This window comes from Nycticebus coucang, chromosome 8, assembly GCF_027406575.1.
Source record: "Nycticebus coucang isolate mNycCou1 chromosome 8, mNycCou1.pri, whole genome shotgun sequence".
NCBI lineage: Eukaryota > Metazoa > Chordata > Mammalia > Primates > Lorisidae > Nycticebus > Nycticebus coucang.
Genome location: NC_069787.1, coordinates 32420669 through 32445647, shown reverse-complemented (window position 1 = coordinate 32445647; position 24979 = coordinate 32420669). Strand labels below are relative to the sequence as shown.

Here is a 24979-nt window from a genome sequence, read left to right as displayed (position 1 = left end):
CTTCATTTCAAGGTAAGGCTACATGGGGTGTGTACGTGGGGGAAGCCACTCCAAAGTAAAATGGGGCCACATCTACCTGTTCCCTTATTTTGTCACACACTCGATTAGGTCCACTCTTCATCTGATGATGGGTGGATGGTCCAGCAGATATCTCCTCCACAGGGAGGTCAGGGTGATTCCTAGGGAAAATGGCTGCATCCACCTCAAACATACATACACCTATGAAGCCACAGGTTCAGCTAGGCATAAGCACACCAAGAGCTCCACCATCTGAGATTACCGCTCAACTCTTGAAGACAAACTATTACTTTGCCTCCAGGGATAAACATCATGTGCAAAAGAAGATTTTCACATGAATTCTTTATCATGTTTACAAAGAATGACCTTGTTTCAGGTGATAGAGAAAGTTTCAAAGGCAAGTAGTAAAGAGAAAGGAAAGCGGGCTCCTCAGGCAGAGAACAAATTCCCCTCCCTCTCCCCAGTGCACACACAGAGTTTCGGGAAGGCAAGCCCACGGTTTGTTACTCAGTACCATATCACTTGTGCTTCAAGCTGCATTATTAACAGCCTTGCCTCAGGTCCTGAGTCCGAACCTCATTTTCTGAAGTTAAAGTCCAGGTCCCTTCCTCCCTTACTTCCAGCTCAGGCCCTCTGAGGGCCTCTTACTAATCTCTCCAACCCCAAGTGGCAGCATATCATGGCTGCCTCCCCTCTAAGGCTCACTCTTTAATTATGCTTTTATGTGAATGGATCTTTCCATTAATGAGCCTGTAAAGAAGATTGATTTCACCCCTCTTTTTTTGTAAAGGCTGTGCTAGGTACTCAGAGAGTTAAGTATTCCTATTGATTTTACTCCACCAGCAACTCCCGCCAGGGAGAGGGCTCAGGCCTCCACATCCTCTGGTCCCTCAAAGGTACCCAGGGCTTCTTCCACTCTGCCCTCACTCCGAGTGGGGTCACAGACCGGACACCGTGTTTTTCTCCTTCCAGGTTTTATTCTCTGGAACTTATGATAGAGAGAGATTTATTCACTTTTGCTTTAGGTAATCAGTTGCAGCAAAATACAGTAGTTAAAACCACCTTAGACATTTTCATTTAAAGTCATTCATGTTCTAAGTTTTCCAGGTACATTTGTTAACATGAGAGAAAAATACTTTCTTGGAAAAAAAAAAATTAGTTTTTAGGTAAGTGGTTGCCAGCGGCTGGTATGAGGGTATTATGAGAAAGGGACTGCTTAAAAGGTATGGTGTTTCTTTGGGGGATGATGGAAACGTTCTGGAATTATACAGCGGGGGTGGCTGTCTAACATTTATGTGTTAAAAGCAGCTGAACTGAACAATTTTAAATGGTGATGATTTTGCTTTATAGTATGTTAATTTTATCTTAAAAAAAACAGCTTCTAATTTCAAGATTACAAATAAATGTATTTTGATGTGTTTTTTTTGTGGGGGGGAGGGAGCAAACAACAAGGCATGGTGAAGGAGTGAGGTCTAAAGTAAAACATCTCACCAACTGGAAAAGAAATTAGGAGGACCAAGCCCAGGGCCTTGTGGGAGACAAGCTGCAGCCCATGTACAGGAGACAGACAGCTAAAGCCAATTCTATAGCCAGTGCTGTTACTTCTAGGGACTGAAAAATTCAACTGTCTCCACTGTAACCAATCTTCTCAATGACACAAGTGCAGTAATGCCACAGGAAAAGCGGAAATTTTTCTTCAACAGAAATGTCGCGTATGCATCAGACAAAATTACTGTTGCCGTGGGAATCGTAACTTGAGTTTCCTGGACTTCAAATTAAAGGAAGAAAATCTCTATGTAAAAATCTACTGGCAGGTTCTGCCTCTATTTAACAGAAGTCTGTTTCTTTTTCTGAGAACTATTTTATGAAATTAGTTCCCTCACTGCAACCCAATCTTATTAAAACCTAGATTTCCCCAAGTTTTAAGCTTTCTGTTATTAAGGACAAATGGCTTTGGCATTACCCTCAGAATGTGATGCAAATAAGTCTGTTCTTTGACAAGTACTTTAATTGAATTTGATTCCTTTAATCAGAAAGAATTAACCAGCTGAAATGTTGCTGCATGACTCCAGTTCCCAAAACTGTGGAACTCTTTTTTGAAGTCCTGATATGAAAGCCAGGCACAAAACAAAGCATCTTCCCACGATGCCCTCCTGACTGTGATGCCCAGTTAAGGAGGGCTCTGGAAGTCAGAGCACTCCTATGTAAGCAAAAGAAACAGAGATGAAGAGCCAGCTTCCAGAGGCCAAGTCCATAATCTCAGGGGTCTGAGCTGAACAGCACAAACCAGGTACTCCTGGTAACAGATATAAAGCAGCAGATATAAAGTGGTTACTGGGCAGAAGGGTAACTATGTCTTCCGGGACATTACTAGCATTGCTCTGGATTTCTGGGTTACAGAAGGAATATGAAAGATGCGAGGGTACTTTTACCATCTGTTTCAACAAACGAGGAAAAAACAACCAGGTCACAACTGCACCCAAAACAGAACACACACCTGGGCCCACTTTTCCAATGCACCTGCCTATAAATTTGTCTCAAGAAAGTTGTCCTGGTTCCTCTAAATCACATGGCCTCAGCAGATATCTTGCTCTATTATATTCCCTTTGCACATTTTTATCATTTTCCTGATTTTCGACCTGCCCTCAAAAGGGAAATAAGAATTTGGAGATTAAGGATTATAAGCATCTATTAACTACCACATTTTCAAAACAATGTGTTGGGCCTTCCACATGAAGGGGCACAGAAGGACTACTAAATACTTATGGAACACAAGACACCTTTTAGTCCAGTAGTTCTGGTAAAGGACAACCTCAGCAAAGCCTGGACAAGTGGAAGCCTGGCAATGATGGAGATGCTAAGTCCCCTGCTGTCCTCAGTCAGGATGGGAAATATGGCCCTTTGGCTGTAAAGTGACGCTCATCTGCTGCCTGCTCCATTATTTTCTCCCCTGTCCTTTGCACAATCCACTTGGGAAATACAGAAAGGGTGGCGTGAAGGATGACAGCAAAATTACTGCTAATCCTGCTATCTAGACATCACACTGATAACTTAACTTTTACTGGCACTAAATCCAGGCATCCCAGTTTAAGAAGAGAGTATAATATGGCCGCCTCAGAACAAAACAAGATAAAGACCCTTCAGTTTCTGTAGTTTCAGAGAAATCATTGACCGAGTCAGATGGAGACCAACTTCAGGCCCAAGAGGTGGCTGCCAAGGCTAACCTGCATTTTCCAACCTGAATCAAAACAGGGAAGGAGATTTTTTCTCTTGCCTTCCAGATTTCAACTCCATCTAATGGAATAGCAGGAACAAAGCCAAACAGCCCCACTTCTTTTGACACGTGGGCCAAGGAACAAAAATGTATTTTTAGTCAGCAGAGCAAGGCGAGATTTAAATTGCCACAGGCCCACGGGACAAGCTGGGGGCCCTGCCTGCCTCTGGCACAGCCTTGCTCAGTCACCTGCTGTGCTCCTGCTTGAGCGTGTGAGGTCGATAAAGGAGCCATGCATGGGCATTTGTGTCCAGTCTCGGTTTCTCCCTCTCACTTCTGCAACTTAGAAGACTTGGCGGGAACCTAGAGTTTCTTCTCTAGCAACATTAAGGTATTTTCTGTGGCTTTGGTTACCTCAGAAGGTGGGGAACAAGAGGAGTTAAATCAGCACTTCTCATACTTTAATACATGAACAAAAAGGCCAGGAACTTTGTTAAATGAATCTTCTGATCCAGTGGGGCAGGGGGAGGCCTGAGATTCTGCATTTCTAACTGGCTCAAAGCTGACATGACACCGCTAGTCCATGCAAGGAGTTACAGGCATCTTCAAGTGCTTTGCTCTATGAACATAAAAGGCGTTACCACATCCCTGACTAACCTCACATAGGCTGATTCATGCAACTTAGCCAACAATTAAACACATTCCAGATGCTGGGCACACGGGCCAAGTGGGTACCAAAAACAGTCAGACCTCTGCCCATCCATCAAAAGAAACAAAGGGCCAAACCTTTATTCTAGCACTTGATGGAAACAAGAACTGACTCATAAATCCTAGGGCCCCTAATGGTAAGTAAGGTCTTGCTAAGGCCCAAGGAGCTGTGTGACAACTAGTTACCAGCCAGAAGCAGCAGCTGCCATTCATCAAAAAATGTAGTAGGTGCCCCACATGACGCTAGGAACTTCATATACATTATGCTCCTCTCTGACCTTGGCCTTGCACTCGCTGTATAACAGGTCAAGAATGTATTTTGCATACACGGGAAATAAGGTTCAGAAAGATTGAGTCATCTGTGCAGGTCACAAACATAAGCCATATGTTTAACCCTTTAGGTTCCCCTGCAACCCTACAATACTGTGAAAAGGGTTAAACTTTACCATGTTCCACAGGGACATGGTAACCACAACCAGCAAAAATCTCAGATCTGTAAGCTACACCAGCCACATGATTGATAACCCTTCCTGTCAAGTCCCTCTGCTCAGCCTGCTGTGCCTTGGTGTTGAGAAAATACATATACGGGTGAGCAAATGAATTAGAAAACTCTCCAAAACAAAATAAGATTAAAATATGCAAGGCTGGAATGGAGACAGGAAATTCACCACAAATATCAGGGAAGATGCCAATAAAATCTGCTAAAGAAAATTACTAGACTCACAGCTGGTTTATCTGGAAAGACCTCTGAATGAGTTTAAAACAAGCATATACCTCCACCTGACTGCTGAAGAATCGGGGGGGAGGCCAGTGCTTGGTTCTCCAGCAAAGGCTTTTAACAGCCCCTATGGTTTCTGTCCTTTCCTTTATATCCTTTCTCATATAGTTGTGTGTTGTCTATTGATAGTAAACAGGCTGCAGTTTGTCTAACACTTGGACCAATTAATTCTTTACTTTCATGTTGATTTCAGAGAACTGGGGGCACTTTCTTTTTTTAAAACCATAAAAGTAAAACTAAGTCACATTATCAAACACAGTGGCACAAAGATGAGCTTGCTGCCTTATCATTCACACAGCTTCCTCTATCCCCGGTTATTCACCAATATTGTAGCTTAACCACTGGAAGCAAGGAATCTAGTCACATGTATCTCCAGGCATTAAAAAAGAGCTATTTCCTCCCAAATTAGGGATGAGGCAAAACGTCTAGCTTTTAATCCTGCAAACCCCTAAACAGCAAGCAAGGCATTTGTCATGATCACTAGGGCATAAGAAGAAAAGCCATTCTTCACCAGCGATCATGGGAACTCAAGTTCTGCCATCACCATGTGTCAGCAAGATACCAACCACAGCCTCCCCACACAGCCCAGAGTCACCCCAACATCATCACTTACAGAAAGAGAGAGACGACACGTGATGAGGCAGCACCCAGGGATGGGATGGCTGTCAATTCGTTATTACTGAGGTACCTGTAACAACAACAAGAGGAAATTAATCATTTAAGACACTTAAATTATTAGTCTGAAATTAGGCAGAGATAAGGAAAACCAAAAAACAGTGATTTAGTCATAATAAGACTATATTCCAAATCTGGATAAAAGATTAAGAAATTAGGAGTTTTTAAAGGGAGCTCAGTCAGGTCACAAAAAATAACCATTTATTACATTCAAAGTTACAAATAAACACTAAAGAGAAAAGTCTCCTGTCTTCCAGCAGCTCTCAGAAATCAACACTAACAGGTAGGGCGTGGTGGCTCATACCTGTAATCCTAGCACTCTGGGAGGCTAAGGCGGGTAGACTGCCTGAGCTCAGGAGTTTATGACCAGCCTGAACAAAGTGAGACCTTGTCTCTACTAAAAATAGAAAACACTAGCTGGGCATTGTGGCAGGTGCCTGTAGTCCCAGCTACCTGGAAGGCTGAGGTAACAGTATTGCTTGAGCCTAAGAGTTCTTGAGCCTAAGAGTTTGACATGAGCTACGATGACGCCACAGCACTCTACCCAGGGCAACAGAGTGAGACTCTGTCTCCAAAAAAAAAAAAAAAAGGAAGAAAGAAAGATGGCCAAGATACAGGTTCAAGACAAAAGTACCCCCAAGACCATGATAAGAACATTCCTGGTAGGCTGAAACCTGTCCCTGCCAGAGTGCAAAGTGCCTGGAAGGAGGACCAGAAACTCACTTCCTGGCTTGCATGGAGTTCTGAGGGGCTTGTGACACATGAGGTCAGTTATTTCAATGCCTGATCTTTGAAAAAACAAGAGAGCTAAACTCAGAGACTGTCATCCATTTGAGGTTACAGCTTCTTTGGGCTCTGATGAAGTCTCCGGTCTTGTCTTCTAACAAAATGAACACATATAAACTTTTGCATACAGACATTCTGAAAATCCTCTGCAGGTAAGATTTGCTCTCCAAGCTCCCTTCTTGCTCAAATATTCTAAATCTGTATTTCCATAGTTAATATCTCATAATGGAAGGCAAAGCCCATGAACCAAAACACCGCTTGCCGGGTATGTCCCCAGAGGATGTGCAATCTCCTCACATGGACATGCATTTCTAAATCTGGAAAAAGAATCCAAAATCAGACTTGCAAAGTGAGCCCAAAAATCTTTAAGAAAGCCAACACACGCTGTTCAAGCTTTCTGCCAGGTGATGGGCTAGAAAGTAAGTGTATCTGAAATGCAAAGTCAAAGGTATAAAACTGGGTTATCTTACTCTCAATTCTTTAAGGGAGGTATGTCTTAACACAGAGCATCTTGTTACTGTTTGAAGACAAGGCCACTGAAATGACAGCTGTATTCATATAAGCATATAGCTAGCATTTGCTTGAATAGAATAATCGGCTTGTCTGCCATCTTTTATAGAAATGAATAAGAGAAGGGGGCTGGTAAGGAAAGGTCTTGAATTATCCCATTTGCTTTCTTCAGTGCCAAAGCCAGTTAGGGAGGAAGCTTGGCAATTAGTGGGCTGTGGGACCCAGAATGCCTGTTTCAATAGCTTCATGACTGAAGCATCTGGCAGAGAGAAAGCAGATCCGTATCATGTGGCAAATCCTTTCTCCACTTAAAGGGCCCTTGTTTGTGTGTTGAAATAGACAATTAATTACGCTAACAGTCTCTTATCTGACTGCCCCCTAAATCAGATTGTTTCTGCTTCACCTTTTATCTCCTCCAACCCTGCTGTGATCCATTTCCCATCATGGTGCAGGGATACTGAAAACTCCCTATCAGCCTTAATCTCCACTAATAAATTTTCTTAGCACCCATCAATGTGCTTATGATTACAAGAGACTCAGGTTTTAACAGAGCAAGAACACTATGGTCAGGAGTCTGCTGCCAACAAGACAGCTTGCCTAAGAACCTTTTATTTCCTAGAGATTTAGATTTTTATTTCTTAGAGATTTAGATTTCTTCTAAAGTACAAGAAGGCAGTGGTAATAGTAAAAGCTGCAGGTAACTTAGTGAAGGCTTACTATGTGCCCGACATGGCTCTAAGAGCTTTTTAGCACATTAACTCATCTTTAGACCCTTGGGAATTAGGCCCCAGGAACATTTCCACTGCACTAATGAGGACATTGAAACACTGAGATGTTAAGCAATTTGACCAAGGTCACCAGCAGTAAGTGGCAGTGGCCCAGGGGTGTGTAGCCCCGGAAGTCTATGTTCTTCACCATTACCCTCTACCTCTTTATAATCCCCAAGAAAAACACTATATGCCTTATGTCATTTCACTACCACCACAGCTTTGAGTTAGGTACCAGGTTCCCTACATTACAGGCACGTTCTCTAAGCCAGTGTTAAGTAATTAGCCCAGGGTCACACTAGAGAGGACATGGCCAAGAGCCGAACAAAGAATGATGGCCAATCGGAGGACAGCAACAAGCTAAAAGACCAGTACGCTGAGGGCAAGCTGGAAAGCTGGTAATCCCTTAGGTAACATTGTAGTTGTTTTTCAGCCTGCTTACCATCTGACTTGATCTGAAAACCAAAACAAAGAATATCATGGACTTCTCTGGAGGAGAACTTTGGCTGACAAGCTTGGTTTCAGACCAGCCAATGACAAATTGTTCCACCCAATTTCACAGAAATAAATGAACAGGGAATAGGGACATAATACTATTTCAAGTCTCGACAGAACTGCTGGAAGTCGAGTATACAGGGGCAGTGGGCCAGTGAAGATTAACAGGGCATTATAAATCTAGATGAGCAGCCCCAAGTCAACAGGTTCAGTCAGAAATAGCAGGCTCTAATCTCACCTGGGCTGCCTGATTTATGAAGAGGACAGTTGGAGCCCAAAGGAGAGACGCTACCCAGTGAGCTTACTTCTAGATCATTCCTACTTAAAAAGAACCACTGGTTAAATGTAAGACTGTTCACTCCAACACCACTGGCTGCTTCTGTGTTCCCTCTCTCCCCTATTGAAAAGAGAATGCTGTCCTCTCTAGGCAGTGAGGCCCAACTCACTGGGAGATGGAGTGAACTTCTTGCCAGACTGCAAGAGAGACTGGCCAAAAATAGCACAGTGAGAGCTCTGAGGGAAAAGGCACTTGGGCGCGGTGGCTCACGCCTGTAATCCCAGCACTGTGGGAGGCTGAGGCGGGAGGATTGCTTGAGCTCAGGAGTTCGAGGCTTGTCTGAGCGAGAGTGAGACCCCAACTCATGAAAAAAATGGAAAAACCCAGCCGGGCGCAGCGGCGAGCGCCTGTAATCCCAGCGGCCCCGGAGGCTGAGGCAGCAGGGTGCCCACAGCCGGAGTCCGAGGTTGCGGTGAGCTCCGACGCCACTGCCCTCTGCTCAGGGCATAGGGTAGAACTCTGCCTCGACAAAAAAAAAAAAAAACAAGGGAAGTTTAGCAGAGTCTCCACGAACAAGGAAATTCTAGGAACTAAAGATTGTGTGTGATGAAATCTTTTGGTTATCCAGGGCTGTACAGTCTTCCACCTCTCACACCCTTCCCCTCACATCTCCCCAATTTACTTTCCTCTCATACCCCCCTCCAAAATTTACTCCCATCCAAGACCTTAAAAATCTTCCTGAAATGCTCGGCTTCTATAACTGAACCAACTTAAGGAGCAAGAAACGCCTCAGATGTGTCCCACCACGAATCACACCTGACTTTGAAGTTAGAGAAGGTGCAACTTCACCACTCCACAGGTGTATCCACTGCCTGACCCCAGGGCAGAATCTGGAGGCGAGACCTTTCCCAACTCAATCCATAAGGTCAGCCTGGACTTTCTAGTCCCTTAACTCTCTCCCAAAATGACCATTTACTTGGCTTGATTAAACGAAGATTTATATTAGCAAAATATTGAAAACAATATTTCACAGTGAATCACCACCACCACCATCATCTTAATCAAATTTGCCTTCAATAAACATTGTAAACCAACTCAAGGAGTTATTTTTGATGATAGCAGTCTTTCTTACCTTCTTGATTCATTTATTAAATAGTTGAAGTTAATACATAGTAAAAATTTCAAAACATTTCAAAAAAGAATACAGGAACATCAAGTGAAAACTAAAGCTTCCTTGTACTTCAGTCATCTGGTCTGCCTCCAAGGAGAAGCTCCTCCTACTAGCTAGCTACTAGAGATGTATATACGTTTTTCTTTTGCACAAAGGCATATGTATTATACAGATCGTTCTGTGTTACTCTAATGTCCCTTAGTAATATAACTTATAATTCTCTTAACCAGCCACGGAGTAGTCCTCCCCTGGTATAAACAAACCATAATTTATTTAGTCAATTCAATGTTGGTAGATATAGCAGTTATTTTTTTATTGCTTCTGAAGATAGTGCTGCGATTAAAAGTTGGACAGAGGCTTGGAACTTTGGTTGGTTTTGTTTCTTAAAAGGTAGAAAACCATCAGAAGCAGGCAAGAGCATAGATTTTGGTGTCTAGTATAACTTAATAACTTATTATGCTTTAGCTACTTGAGACTAATGCATAGTAAATAACCACTTTGGCAAGACTTTATGATATGTAATTTCTATACCGGATGGCCAAATAAAGTTATCTTAGTATAATGATATAAGATATAGTGAATTTAACAATTATAAACAATAATATAAATAATAAGGTTGAACATCTACTGTATGCCAAAGCCCTGTCCTAAATCCTTTATGTGCAATATCTCACTGAATGACATACCAACCCTTTGGAAGGCACTAAATCATCTATCTCTCCACCTTAAAAGAAGAAACTGAGGCACAGCTACTGAGCAGCAGAATAGGGATTATCCATACAGGATTTTAAAATTGGACAGACCTGAGTTCATGCAACCCCAATTCTACCTCTTACCAATCTAATGCTAAGCATGTCACTTAACCTTGCTGTGCCTTAGTTTCCTCCTCTGATAAATGTTAAATAATTTGAAGACCAGCTTTGTATAGGGATTATGGCAAGATCCAGAAGAAATAATTAAACCTAAGAGCTAAGGATATAGCCAGATGCATAGGACATGCTTAAGAGGTGGCAATAATTCACAGTCAAAAACCAGTGCCTTAAACAACAGCCCTTGTTATTACACCCTCTCCTTACACATACCCAACACACCCACAATACACACACACACAGGGGACCAGAGCCTGGCACAGAGCAGGGTGAGCCACAAATACCCGATTGCAGGGCATACTCAAGGCTTCTCATCACCTTGAGGAACATTTTAGGTCAGCGGCCCTGGCAAGTACACAGCAGCATCCACAGCAAGCACCAGTAGGCCAGGCGGCAGTAATGCGATCCAAGAACGGTTTCTGCAGTGCTGTATAAATAGCCCCTCTTACTAATAATAATAAAGGAGCCTTGCTGTGCAGAACTCAGGCTGGAGGCTCTTGCTGGTGGCTTTCCTCCAGGCTGTGGGCAGGGAAGACCATGTGGCTTGCCTTTGAAGTAGCTGCACAAATGTCCTTGGGTCCTCCAGAGGCCTCCAAATGGCTCCCCTTCCCACTCCAACTGGCCTATGATGTTAATGTGGTTCTGGGGCCTCCAAAATAAAACCACTGCTAAACCACTGTCCGCTGATCTACCAGCCTGTGGCTCCTGACTTATTGAGGACTCTAGACTCTGAAGGCCCTGCAAGGCTTGGAGAAATGACAGCCCTTGGCAAACACTTGAAGCAATGGTGTATAAACTAAAGTTTTTTCTCTTTAATGTCCTTCCCCAACCCTCACTCCTGACACCCTCTTTCTATCTCCATGACTTAACAGAATTCCCAAGGGAAAGGCCTAGATATTTATCAGTGAGAAGGTTCTGCTACTCTGGGCACCAGTAAATTCTTCCTATCCATCCCATAGGACTGAGAGTGACACCAGAGACAGGAGATGGTCACAGTGGTTAAGAGGTTCAACCTGTCAGCTCTCAAGTATTTGTTTCTAAACAATGCATTCAGCTTGGGGGATGGAGGGCACTATGAGGGTCTAAAAGTATCAGAAGATAAGGGAAATTACATTCAATGAGCCCTTCTCACATGCAAAGCCCTATACATCACCTTCAATGAATAACTCTCACAATGCTGATAATGTGTTATGATGTCAATATTATAGAAAAGGGAAAAGAAACACCAATAAGTACCTTGTCCAGGAGCACATACCCAGTAAGAGGCAGAACCAGAAATCAAATTCAGGTCTGTTTGTTACCAAAATGAGTGCTTTCCCCACTACACACATTGAGTCTGTAAGATAAGATCTCTGTCTTTATACTGCCCACACACAGGAAGGTAGTGCTGCCACACCCCATGCCTTGCTGCCTTCCACTCTCTGAAGGTGGAAGTGAAAATAAGGACTAGAGCACTTATCACAATGGCTAGCTTATGACCAATCTTCATGAGTGCACTGGTGGAAGGAGGGAAAGAATTCACACACCAAAGAGAAAGAGCACATGACAAGCCTAGGAGCATCATCCCACCAAAAAATGCAACCCAAGTTCAGAGGAAGAAGGAAAACCAAGTTGTGAGAGGAGAAGAGGGCGCCAGGCATGAAGGACAGTGTGGGTTTGGTTGAGACAAGACTCGGGATGCACAAAGCGAAGACTGGTTTGGCAACAGTGTACAGGGAGATAGATGCAGGGTCCCTCTGTCTTTTTTGCGTTTTTTTAACATTTCAGATCAATGTGAGGGTACAAACGATTAGATTACAATGTTCGCACTTGTTAGGAAAGGTCCCCGTTGTAGCTGTGTCCGGCACCCAGGAGGTGTGCCATATACTCTCATGTTGTGCCCACTGGACATGCTCCTCTTTTCTCTCCTCTCCCCCTATCCTCCCAACTTGAGTTAAGTTTTTCTCTTGTGTGGGCATGTATTTGTTTGTCTACTGGCTTCTTATTAGTGTTGAGTACATTGGATTCTTGCTTTTCTATTCTTGTGATACTAAGAATGTGTTTCAACTCCATCCAGGTTAATACGAAAATGTAAAGTCTTCATCTTTTTACGGCTGAATAGTATTCCACGGTACACATACACCACAGCTTATTTTCATTTTCAGTTAACTGTTGGGATTAAAATAAAAAATGGGAATTTAAAGTAATGTAGCCTCAGAGTTAAATACACAGGTTTTGACAAGGATTTGAGTTCAATTCTCAGCTTTACCAACCATGTGACCCTATGCAAGTTTCTTTGACTTCACATTTCCATTTCCTTCTCTGTAAATGAGGAAAATTCTTATAAAGAAAATCTTTTATGAAATCCTCAGAAAGGAAATAGCAGAGGATATTAACAAATGGAAGAACATACCATGCTCATGGATGGGAAGAATCAACATTGTTAAAATGTCTATACTTCCCAAAGCAATCTACCTATTCAATGCCATTCCTATCAAAATACCAACACCGTACTTTCAAGATTTGGAAAAAATGATTCTGCATTTTCTATGGAACTGGAAAAAACCCCGTATAGCTAAGGCAGTTCTCTGTAACAAAAATAAAGCTGGGGGCATCAGCATACCAGATTTTAGTCTGTACTACAAAGCCATAGTGCTCAAGACAGCATGGTACTGGCACAAAAACAGAGACATAGACACTTGGAATCGAATTGAAAACCAAGAAATGAAACTAACATTTTACAACCACCTAATCTTTGATAAACCAAACAAGAACATACCTTGGGGGAAAGACTCCCTATTCAATAAATGGTGTTGGGAGAACTGGATGTCTACATGTAAAAGACTGAAACTGGACCCACACCTTTCCCCACTCACAAAAATTGATTCAAGATGGATAAAGGACTTAAATTTAAGGCATGAAACAATAAAAATTCTCCAAGAAAGCATAGGAAAAACACTGGAAGATATTGGCCTGGGGAAAGACTTCATGAAGAAGACTGCCACGGCAATTGGAACAACAACAAAAATAAACAAATGGGACTTCATTAAACTGAAAAGCTTCTGTACAGCTAAGGAGACAATAACCAAAGCAAAGAGACAACCTACACAATGAGAAAGGATATTTGCATATTTTCAATCAGACAAAAGCTTGATAACTAGGATCTATAGAGAACTCAAATTAATCCACATGAAAAAAGCCAACAATCCCTTATATCAATATGCAAGAGACATGAATAGAACTTTCTCTAAAGACGACAGACGAATGGCTAACAAACACATGAAAAAATGTTCATCATCTCTATATATTAGAGAAATGCAAATCAAAACAACCCTGAGATATCACCTAACCCCAGTGAGAATGGCCCACATCACAAAATCTCAAAACTGCAGATGCTGGCGTGGATGTGGAGAGAAGGGAACACTTTTACGCTGCTGGTGGGACTGCAAACTAGTACCACCTTTCTGGAAGGAAGTATGGAGAAACCTCAAAGCACTCAAGCTAGACCTCCCATTTGATCCTGCAATCCCATTACTGGGCATCTACCCAGAAGGAAAGAAATCCTTTTATCATAAGGACACTTGTACTAGACTGTTTATTGCAGCTCAATTTACAATCGCCAAAATGTGGAAACAGCCTAAATGCCCACCAACCCAGGAATGGATTAACAAGCTGTGGTATATGTATACCATGGAATACTATTCAGCCATTAAAAAAAATGGAGACTTTACATCCTTCGTATTAACCTGGATGGACGTGGAACACATTATTCTTAGTAAAGCATCACAAGAATGGAGAAGCATGAATCCTATGTACTCAATTTTGATATGAGGACAATTAATGACAATTATGGTTATGGGGGGGGAACAGAAAGAGGGAAGGAGGGAGGTGGGTGGAGCCTTGGTGTGTGTCACACTTTATGGGGGCAAGACATGATTGCAAGAGGGACATTACCTAACAATTGCAATCAGTGTAACCTGGCTTATTGTACCCTCAATGAATCCCCCAACAATAAAAAAAAAAAAAAAAAAAGAAAATCTTTTATATCATAGAGTTGGTGTGAGGGTTAGGTGAGGTTGTAGTCCTCAAAAGTTTATTAGCACAGGGGTGCTATTATTATTGTAACTGTTGGTAAGCAAGAAATATATGTTTAAGATTCATACCAGGACAGGTGACAGTGAGATGTTCTTAGTTCTAGATCTGGGTAGAGCACACACTCTAAAAAGCACTGAGTACAGGCTGGAGGTCAAGGGAACCAAACCAAATAAAAGATGACAGCCAGTCTGGGTGAAGAGTAAGTGAAACAAGACCTAGACCAGGGGTTCTCAACCTATGGGTCATGAACCCTTTGGACTGTATTAAAAGCTCACGGCATTAGGAAGGTTAAGAACCACTCGGTTAGACAGAACAACATTGAAAAAGCTTGACGGGGATCAGTGAGGGTTGAACCTATAATTTACGGTGGCCACCAGGGCCCTGAAGGATCCAGGCCCCAGCCGCACACCCTCAGCCTGTTCCTTCCTTGAGGCCCTGTACCTGCAGTCCACCTTTGTCCTTGTCATTCATGCCTCCTCAATTATTACTTTCCTGACCTCCTGAATCCCATTTACTATGCCTCCAAAATTTAAAAAAGAAAGAAAGAAAAAACACAACTCTCATTATTACCCTGTTCTACTTCCCCCATACCACTTATCACCAGTAAGTCTTGCTGGTTTCCTTTTTCATGTTAACATAAGCTCTGTGAAAGAAGAATGTTCTCTGCAGGGTCAAAATTGGGTGAAAGGGGGCACAAAATTTAAGGGGCTGCCAAAGTACTCAGTAACCAGGAAAGAACGGGTGTTAATGCAGTATTTTAAAAATACCACAACAAATGCAAAACAAAATCCATGATCAATAAAATATCAAAAGTTTAAAGCAAGATAAGATCAACAACAGTGCCATGTTGTGCTATCCCATGGCAAAGGGGAAAGAATAAGTAATACTAATCCTTCCTTGATTTAACTTTTTATATTGTGCTTATTATTGTGAACGTGTTTTTGTATTCACTTTTGTTTTTATTTAATATTGCATCAAAATATCCTTTATTTGATTGCTGAGATTTTTGGCCCCTCCCTAAATTCTGTACCTGAGGTGGGTACCCGAGTCCCTCCCCAGTCCCAGCCCCATCTGTGTGTCACATTCACTCCTGTACCCCCAGCACACAGAGCAGAGCCTAGCACAGAGCAGGAGCACAAATAAAAGTTAAATGAAAGCCTGAATGAAGCCAGAGGAAATACTAATTTTAATTTTATCCAATTCTTTTAAAAAGTCACCACGCTTTGAGACTTAATGTACAGAATTTGAATATTTTCTACTTGTAAGAATTAAAGACAACTTGGATCTGGGGAAAGCACTGGTTATGAACCCAACAGGCTCCAGGATGGACTGGATTGATCACCCTGGGTGACTATAATGGGCTGAACTGCATTTCCCCCAAAGTTGTTATGTTAACGCTCTAACCACTGGTATCTTGGAATGTGACTGTATTTGGAGATAGAGGTGATTAAAAGAGGTGATTAAAGTTAAATGGGATCATACTGATGGCCCCTAATCCCATGGTGTTTATAAGAAAAGAAAATTTGGACACACAAAGGAGACACCAGGGATGCGTGCCCACAGAGGACAGACTGTGTGAGGAGGTCTGCAGTCGAGGAGAAAGGTCTTAGGAGAAACCAATCCTGCCTGCACCTTCATCTTGGACTTCCAGCCCCTAAAGTTGTGAGAAAATCAATTTCTGTTGTTGAAGCTAGCAAGCCTGTGGCATTCATCATGGCACCATTAGCAAACCACCACAGCGACCCACTCAAACTTCCTTCCCTCACCACTGGCTTATTGACCCTATAGGAAAATGAGGGATCAACTCTGATGTTTAAGTTTATAAGTCTAAATCTTTTAAAAATGAAATCGCAAATGATAATTTGGAGAATCTAGATGGGGTAGGAAATGCAAGTATTTTGCAAATTGCATTAGATGAAATTTTCTTTAGGTAAGACATCAATCAATAATGGAATTGAAGAATAAACAGAGTTTTATCAGTTACTCATAGCAAAAATGTGTAAAGATCTTACCTAATGTCTATGAAAAATAATAATGCAAGCAGTGGGTAAAGATTTATGTAATATACATGTATATAGTAGTTTTACAGAAAAATTAAAATAGGACATTCAAAAATTGTAACTTACATGATAAAGTATTTACAGTGTAAGGATAAGTAGGAAAGACAGATATAAAATCGTAGCATACAGTTTGATCCTAAAAATGATAATGTGTGCAGTTATATATCACTAAGCATTATAATGGTCACGCCTAGGTGTTAATACTGATAATTTTCATTCTTTACACATTCCTATAGTTGCCAATTCTTTTATAATATATATGCATTGCTTTCATGAATATTTGTAGTAAATTCACTATGGAGTTAAACCGGTTCCTGATAATCCTGATATCCATGTCAAAAGCCATCTTCTTCACGTTAAAAAAGAAAAGAGCAAGCATTCCATGTACTCAATACCAATTTGAAGCTAGCAGACGTACAACAGGCCCACACAAGAGAAATACACAATAAAACTCAGTGGGGGGGGGCGGCAGCTCAGCAGGCTCCTACCTATGGGAGCAAGGTAGGGGTATAGGGTATATCTCTTGGGTGAAGGACTCAACTACAGCTAGGACTATACCTTAAAACTCAGACCACACAGCCTAATCAGATGTATCCTTATGTTAATCCAAAATAAATAAATTTTTAAAAAATAAAAAGAAGAAGCAATTGCAGCGTGTTTTAAAGGGCACTGAAAGAGGCAGCAAGCCTAGAGGCCCAAAGGCAGTAAAGCCTAGCTGTCTGTGGAGGGGAAAGGCAAGCCTCTACCGTCTACCCTTCCATGTTTTTGTTTGCTGGGAAAGAGAAGGGGGGTTAGCATCATATGCCACTGTTGAGTGGGTTGTTCCACCATCCTGGGAACTGTGATAAAGTGTCAGCTCAGCTGTGTTACCCTGGGACTCAGCTATACACCTACCATGTACCCATAATGTCCAAGAACTCTATGCCTACTGGATCATAACACACCCTTCAGGGGTTGTCGAAGAAGAGAGGAGCAGCAATGATGAGGAGTTAAGTAGCACAATTTATCAGCAGGTAAAAACCTGTCTATAAATGATCTTTCCCACAAGTTTAGACTGCTGATCCGGAGGAGCGAGCAATGTGACAATATGAGAGGACTCTCCTGAAAGCACGCCAGCCTCCACCTCCCCAACCCCAAGGTCTGGGGGAAACACTCACACTTCCTGTAGATTCGGTAAATCCTCAAAACCAGCAGGATCAATCTCAGAGAATTTGTTGTAGCTCAGGTTTCTGGTAAAGGGAGGAAAAAAACAAAGACAGAATCAGCACTTGGCATCACACCCAAGATCCAGGAATCTTCTTCTCCACTGCCCCACCAACAAAATCTAAACCCACTTCCCCTTGTAACTGCCCATCTCATGCATTATTTTAAGTAACCTATTGTTACTGGGATTCACAATGTACCTCCTTCCCATCTGCATCCATAAACAAGGCACTCCCAGCAATCTTGTGAAGATCCACATCTCCAGAGGTTGGCAAAACCCAAATGGATTTGAACCAATACTATTTTACTACTTAACCACTTTTAGAAAAACTGTAAAGTAAGCCAGTCCTCAATCTACATTAAAGGGTCCTGGTCCAAATGCTTTGACCTTATCAAGCCCAAGGTTATTTTATTTATGTATGTATTTATTTAGTTATTTATTACGTCAAGGTCATTTTAAATTAATGTTTTGCTCAAGCATCAACATTGAGCAGTAGTAAAATTAAAGGGGAAAGGGAAGAGGTGACCCTCATCATCTAACCAGTTCTCAATCAGCGATTATTCTGCCTTACAGGCGACATTTGACAATGCCTAGAGATATCTTTGGTTGTCATGACTGAAGGCAAGGGGTGTTACTGGTATCTGGTGGGTCAGAGCCAAGGATTTTGTTGAACATCTTACAATGCAGCCCCCCACAACAGAGAATTACAGTCTTCGATATCAATATGAGTATGGGCAGTCCCCAGGTTATGAACAAGATAGGTTCTGCAGGTTTGTTCTTAAAATGAATTTGTATTTAAGTTGGAACAGGTACATTTACCTATTGTCTGTAACAGTCTCCGTTCCTAAGTGCAGTTGTACATATGTAAGTTGGATGTTTGTGACTCAAGAACTGCCTGTGTTCAGAAATAGAGAAACCCTGCTCTAAACAGGAATTTAAAACTAAAAATTGCTCAAATATACAGTCAAAGCTCAAATGACTATTTAGAAAGTCAGCACTCCAAGATACTCAATCATAAAGCTATTTATGAACACAATATCCCTACCACCAATGAATAAATTGGGAGTAAGAGTCACACGAGAGAAAGGAACCAGTTGTTGGAAATACACATTGGTGTTAACCGCAGGTAGGGAAAGCCTCTAGTGAACAGTCTCCCAAGATGATAGCATCTCCTACATCACCACCAAGCCACGTCCTTAAAAGCAAAGAGCAAGCTGGGCAATATTTGGTCAGCTCTTTGACCAATCTCAACCTAGACCAGCCTAATCTTTCAGGAGGAGTAGACACAAAGATGTAATCCAAATGGGCCCTAACTTACTTTGCACTGTAATCTTGCTCCCTGCCACCAATGCCCACCCAGCCTTGCGTATGTTAAAAAGGCTAACATGCTCCAGCTGTTAAGTCCACTGACATTACTGCCAATTAACAGTACTACTAATCATAGTTTAAAGTCTGTCTCATAAAGTGCCACATAAGTGGCAACTATCTTTTAAGTTTTCTCCAGAGACATTTCAATCAATACTAACCTAAGCTGATAGCCATTTCACTGTGAACTCAAAGACATTCATCTTAATAAAAGTCAAACTATGCTTGTGCTTAATGGTACAGCTGCGTTCATGGCAGAGCCTGATTAAAAGTAATTTGTCCAGAGATCATGTTACCATAAAGACTGAAGATAGTAATTTTTTAAAAACCACATACTGAAGTCAAGTGTGAACTTATGTATTGTCTATGCTTGGGGGTATTTATTTTAACAGGTACACAGAAATTCCAAGTTTAACTTGGAGAAGAAAATCCACAAATTTTGAGACAATTCTCCCACCTCAGAAAATAATTGGAAAGACTAAAATTTCCTTCTACGTTGGGGCAGGTTATCCTAAAAGGGAGAATGGAAATATGGTTTCTGAATATAAGGATACTAGGAGCCTGGAAGGGCAAGACAGCATGGCGGCTGGTGACTCTGGCTCAGGAGGAAGGAGGCCCAAACAGGGAAACAGGGCAGTGTTTGCCCGTCCACCTAAAAGGGGCGTTTGTTCCTCATCTCCCGGAACAAGGACCAGTACAGACCACTCTTCTCAGACCACTCAAGGGAGCTTAAAAATCTAAATTCTTTTTTTTTTTTTTAAGAGAGTCTCACTTTGTCACCCTCGGTAGAGTACCGTGATGTTACAGCTCACAGCAACCTCCAGCTCTTGGGCTTAGGTAATTCTGTTGCCTCAGCCTCCGGAGTAGCTGGGAGTAAAGGCGCCTGCCACAACGCCCAGCTATTTTTTTGTTGCAGTTTGGCTGGGGCCGGGTTCGAATCTGCCACCCTCGGTATATGGGACACCCTACTCACTGAGCCACAGGCACTGCCCAAAAATCTAAATTCTTATGTAAAATCTTTTCAATTCTTAAAAAAAACTAAAACAGTAACCAGAAATAGCCAAACAAAACATATCTGCAGGCCACATTTGGCCTGAGGACTGCCACTTTTCGCCTCTGATCTAGGCCACTGACTCTTGAGGCTATTAAGTTCAAAGGGAACAGCTTGTTTCTGGCTTACACATGTGGCCAGGGGTGGAACTAGGACTTACCGTGTCTTACGCAATTTGCTGATGGCTCTGTTTTCAACTATCTGAAATGAGGTAATTTCTTTTTTTTTTTGGCTGGGGCTGGGCTTGAACCTGCCGCCTCTGGCATATGGGGCTGGCACCCTACTCTTTTGAGCCACAGGCACCGCCCCAAGGTAATTTCTTTTTTTTTTTTTTGGCCGGGGCTGGGTTTGAACCCGCCACCTTTGGCATATGGGACCGGCACCCTACTCCTTGAGCCACAGGCACCGCCCAACTATCTGAAATGAGATCACTTCCTTCCATCCCCACCCAGCAAGTGTCTTCAGCAACTTCAAATAAAGCCATCTTAGGTCACAACACCTTTTGGGTTGTCTTTCCATTAAAAAGCAGACAAAATTTATTCATATGTCAGAAGTGTCACAAATTCTGCTTTTTTATCAGACTACTTGAAAAAAGGGTCTTCCATGGTTAGCTTCTACTGTCAAGAAGCAAAGTGGTATCTTAAAATTGGCAGGCCAAAAAGTAGCAACAAAGACAAAGCTTTCACTGGGTCAGACTGGATGCACTAACTTATGGAGTTTCATTGAGCTAGAAAAGCCACCCATCAACAAACAAGTGTCAGGGTAACTCTCCTTCCAGAGCACCTGTTGGCAATACAGAAAGAAAATAGCCATTGAAGCTCCCGTCCCTTGGAAGAGCTTCTACTGCAGACACAGAGCTGTTCTAGCTTTTAAGTCTGAAGCCCAGGACGACCTGCTGCTCATCAACTGCTTTATCAGAAAATGAGGAAAATATTTACTATATTCTCCCTGGTGAATACAGGATGAAATAAAATCCTCAGAGACATTTTTTTGTTGACTCATTTTAGGCAAACTCCATACTTTGCATGTGGTAAAAAATATACATAACATAAAAATTACTATTTTAACCATTTTTAAGCATAGTGTGTGGTGGCATTAAGTACATTCACATCATGACCCACTACTATCATCCATCTCCAGAACTTTCTCAGTATCCCAAACAATACTCAATCAACACTGGTTCCCTATTCCCCTCTGCCCCAGCCCCTGGCAACCACTATTCTATAGGGTGTCCCAAAAGTCATCCCCAAAGTCACCATACAGAGAGAAAATGGGAAATTGTAGCTAAACATACCTTTATTTATAAAATATTCATTTCAAAATTTTAAAAACTATTCTCTATATGTTGGCCACCTCTTTGCAAAATTACATTAAAGATTTTTTGTAAATAAAGGTACATACACTTGGCTACAATTTCCCATTTTCCCTATGTATGGCAACTTTGGGGGCACTTCGTACTTCTGCCTCTATGAATCTGGCTATTCTAGGTACACCTCACACAAGTAGAGGCATATAATATCTGTGCTTCTGGGGCTGGTTTAGTTCACTTAACATAATGTCTTCAAGTTTATCCACGCTGTCATGTATGTCAGAATTTTTTTTTTTTTTTGAGATGGAGTGTCACTCTGTCCCCCTGGGTAGAGTGCCATGGTGTCACAGCTCACAGCAACCTCCAGCTCTTCAGCTCAAGCAATCCTCTTACCTCAGCCTCCTGAGTAACTGGGACTATAGGCCATGTGCCACCATGCCTGGATAGTTTTTCTATTTTTGGTAGAGATGGGGTCTCGCTTTGGTCAGGCTGGGCTCGAATTCCTGAGCTCAGGCAATCCACCTGCCTCAGCTTCTCAGAGTGCTAGGATTACAGGCATGAGACACCATGCCTGCCCCAGAATTTCATTTCTTTTTAAAGTGAATAATGTTCCATTGTATGTGTAGACTACATTTTGTGTATACATTTATCTGTTGACAGACATTTGAATTGTTTCTATTTTGGGCTAGTGAATAATGCTGCTATGAACATTGGTGTATTTTTTTCCAAAATTTTAAAAAATGTTTAGAAAAAGTGGGTTTTCTGTTAACCCTTGCCTGCTATGCTTACTCACAACACTCATTTCTCAACTATTAAGGAAATACACTTAGTTGGCCCAAGTAAGGGGTGTGAATTCTCATCTCAGACCCCCAAAACAATCTAAGGGTTAATCAGCAAGAACTCTAATGAGGTCTTTCAGGTGGCAGCTGATGGGCACATACATCTAAAACATCTCACTTATTTCTATGAACACGATCGCCCCTTAGCAGGCCTGACATCTTCAGTTGAAGGTTTCAGATTCTCCTGTCAAAACAATTCATCTGTCAGCAGGACAGATGCTGTCAAAAGCATTTCTGTACCTTTCAGTAGCGAAGAAGAGAGGAAAGAAACCTCAGGGAATTTAGTTACTACCAATTGCAGCTTTCATTAAACATTTTGTCAGCCATTGTCATAACACAAATTTTCCCTGTTCTTGCACAAAGGGTGCGCAGATCTTGGAACAATTGAGCCCAGCCATAGTTATTCTTTTAGCTAATCTGCTGAAAGATGACCGTGCAGCCCACTGTTTGCAGAACACACAAGAGGCACCTCTGAAGAGAACAGCTCAAGTTTTATCCAGGCGTGTCTGGAAAGCAAACTCTTTAACAGTATGAGACAACAGTCTGCTTGCCAGTGGAGCATGTTTTCTGACAAGATCTCCTACCTGGGACCCAAAGAATATAGAAAGCTAAAGTCTTTCAATAGCTGAGAAATCCCCACCAACTGTGTTGTCCAATTTTGTTGCTACTAGCCGTGTGGCACTTGACAATTACATTGAAACTAAATTAAAATTACATAAAATTAAGAATGCAGTCTCTTGGTCATGCTACCTTATTTTGAGAGTTCAGCAGTCATGTGGGGCTAAGTGGCTACCAAAGTGCACAAGGCAGACAGAGGGCATTTCCATTAAGTGATCAACAAATATGTGCAGATAATGAAATAATCCACAAATATTTCAAGTGAAATGGCATCTACAGAAGAAACATGGATTTTAAAAACAAATCTGAGTTTCCTAACAATTTACGAACTTTGTTGAAAAATGTGGTGGGGGTTGGATACTGATATTAACCCAAGTCCTTTAGGCACACGCAGTTCTGAACTATCCCAACAGGGAAAAGGGACAGGGCTTCTGCAAACCAAAGTCACCAGGAAGGCACTCTTCATAAAAACTGCCCTCTGAGTATAATTGCATAGGCTTTCCATAATCTGACCAGCACCTTCCTGGATTACCACCAGAACCACATATTACAGACTTTGGCACATGCTGTTCAAAGCTGGCGAACAATAATTCATTGACTCCCTGGAAGTTGAGGGATAAAAACATTCCATTTACTTTTGAGTAAGCTGTGATGCGGAAATAACCCCACTTCGTTAGATAATGTAATTAGCACTTCATCCCCAAAAGCAAGCACTGCTCATAGACCACTGACCATAACCTCTCGCTGTGAAAAGTGGCACAGCACATGGCTCTGTTTTTCAACATTAATAGAATAATAATTTAAAGTGGAAGGAATTGGTCCTGAATCTGTGACAAGCATTCCCTGAGGAATGAGTTTTCATATTTAGTTTGGTTTGCAGGCTAGCCTATTTCCCATTACTCAACACTGTCTGGACTCCTGAACGTCACAGTATTTTGCATATTTTAAGCTTTCAGATATTTGCTAAACTGAATAACACTTCTGGAAAGAACTGCATGAGGCAATCCAAGGACCCAACTCCTAAGCACCAGTGGGTGCCTAGACCTGGCCTGGGAACTGTGGGCTGGAAGGAGTCATCAATCTCCTCCTCAGCCTCAGAACTTGTACTATTTGCCGTTTGGGAAGGGAATTGTCTGCTTAGGACTAACTGGGAAAAAGTGATTAGCTCTTTCAAGATTTCAAGAGGTGCGAGTGAGGAAGAACATTCAATGTGTTAAAATTATTTAATCCTTTAAGCCTTTAAGGCTATTTCTGCTGCATTTTTACTTTCTGAGGGATTACATGTAGTACACATCAAGTTCCAATGAAATCACCACATTGTGTTCCCATGTTGTTTTATGAAAATAAGAGATTTCTTAAAAATCCTAGAATATCAGATATTCTTATCTTTTTTCCTCTGTGGCGTTTTCTCCTGTTAACCGGAACCCACACCTGAACAATCTGATAATATACATTAAAGGCTTAAATCAAGAATGCTAAAATTGCATCATGAACTAAAATCATTCCTCTGGTGTCCTAACCAAGGAGTCTCACTCAAGAGAAGATTCTATGGTGCCATCCTTCTTCAGTAAGCTAAACAGTCATGTATTCCTTAAAATGAGACTAGGCAAAGAAACACTTTCTGCAAATTATCAAATGAAAAAGCACTCGAAAATATACAAGTTCATTTCATAAACTCTTGGTCAGTGTATTTCACGAGGTCAATAACGAGTCACAGTTATTTCAATTTTTGAGAATGTTGGTTAGACCATCATCTACACAAATGAGGTAGCTCAAAAAAAGAGATAATATACACGTAATACTTATACACATAAGCCTAGGAGGAACCAAAGTCAGTGCCTATTTTTACTCCTCAAAATTGACTATACTCAGGAGCAGGGGCCACTGCACTCTGATGCTTACGATGCTGAAAAGAGTCATTCTGCCCGGCCCCGTTCCCGACCTTACTAATTCACACATCTTACTTCAACCTGTGATTAATCTGAGTACAGGTTTATGTCTTTCTCCTCTAGTACTCAACAAATGTCAAATTCAACAAATGTCTATTGGGTATTCGTCTGCAATGCATACTGCATTGTGATAAATTCTGATAACAAATTAGGATAAGATCTACTCTGTGACCTGAAGAAGTCACGTAAGATTCCTGACCTTGGCCAGGCACACAGCAGGGGCAGTGGCTTGTGACTATAAT

General features: G+C 41.7%; 1 protein-coding gene across 2 annotated transcripts in view; it reads right to left on the bottom strand.

Annotated features, from left to right (window-relative positions):
• Positions 1 to 24979, bottom strand: part of LRIG1 (leucine rich repeats and immunoglobulin like domains 1) — a 117960-nt gene that overhangs the window by 60208 nt on the left and 32773 nt on the right. For both annotated transcript variants that reach the window (XM_053598513.1, XM_053598514.1), the window contains exons 2-3: positions 17560 to 17631; positions 5332 to 5406 (exon numbers count right to left, since the gene is read on the bottom strand). In XM_053598513.1, the coding sequence (XP_053454488.1) occupies positions 5332 to 5406; positions 17560 to 17631 (147 nt within the window). The remainder of the gene's footprint in view (positions 1 to 5331; positions 5407 to 17559; positions 17632 to 24979) is intronic.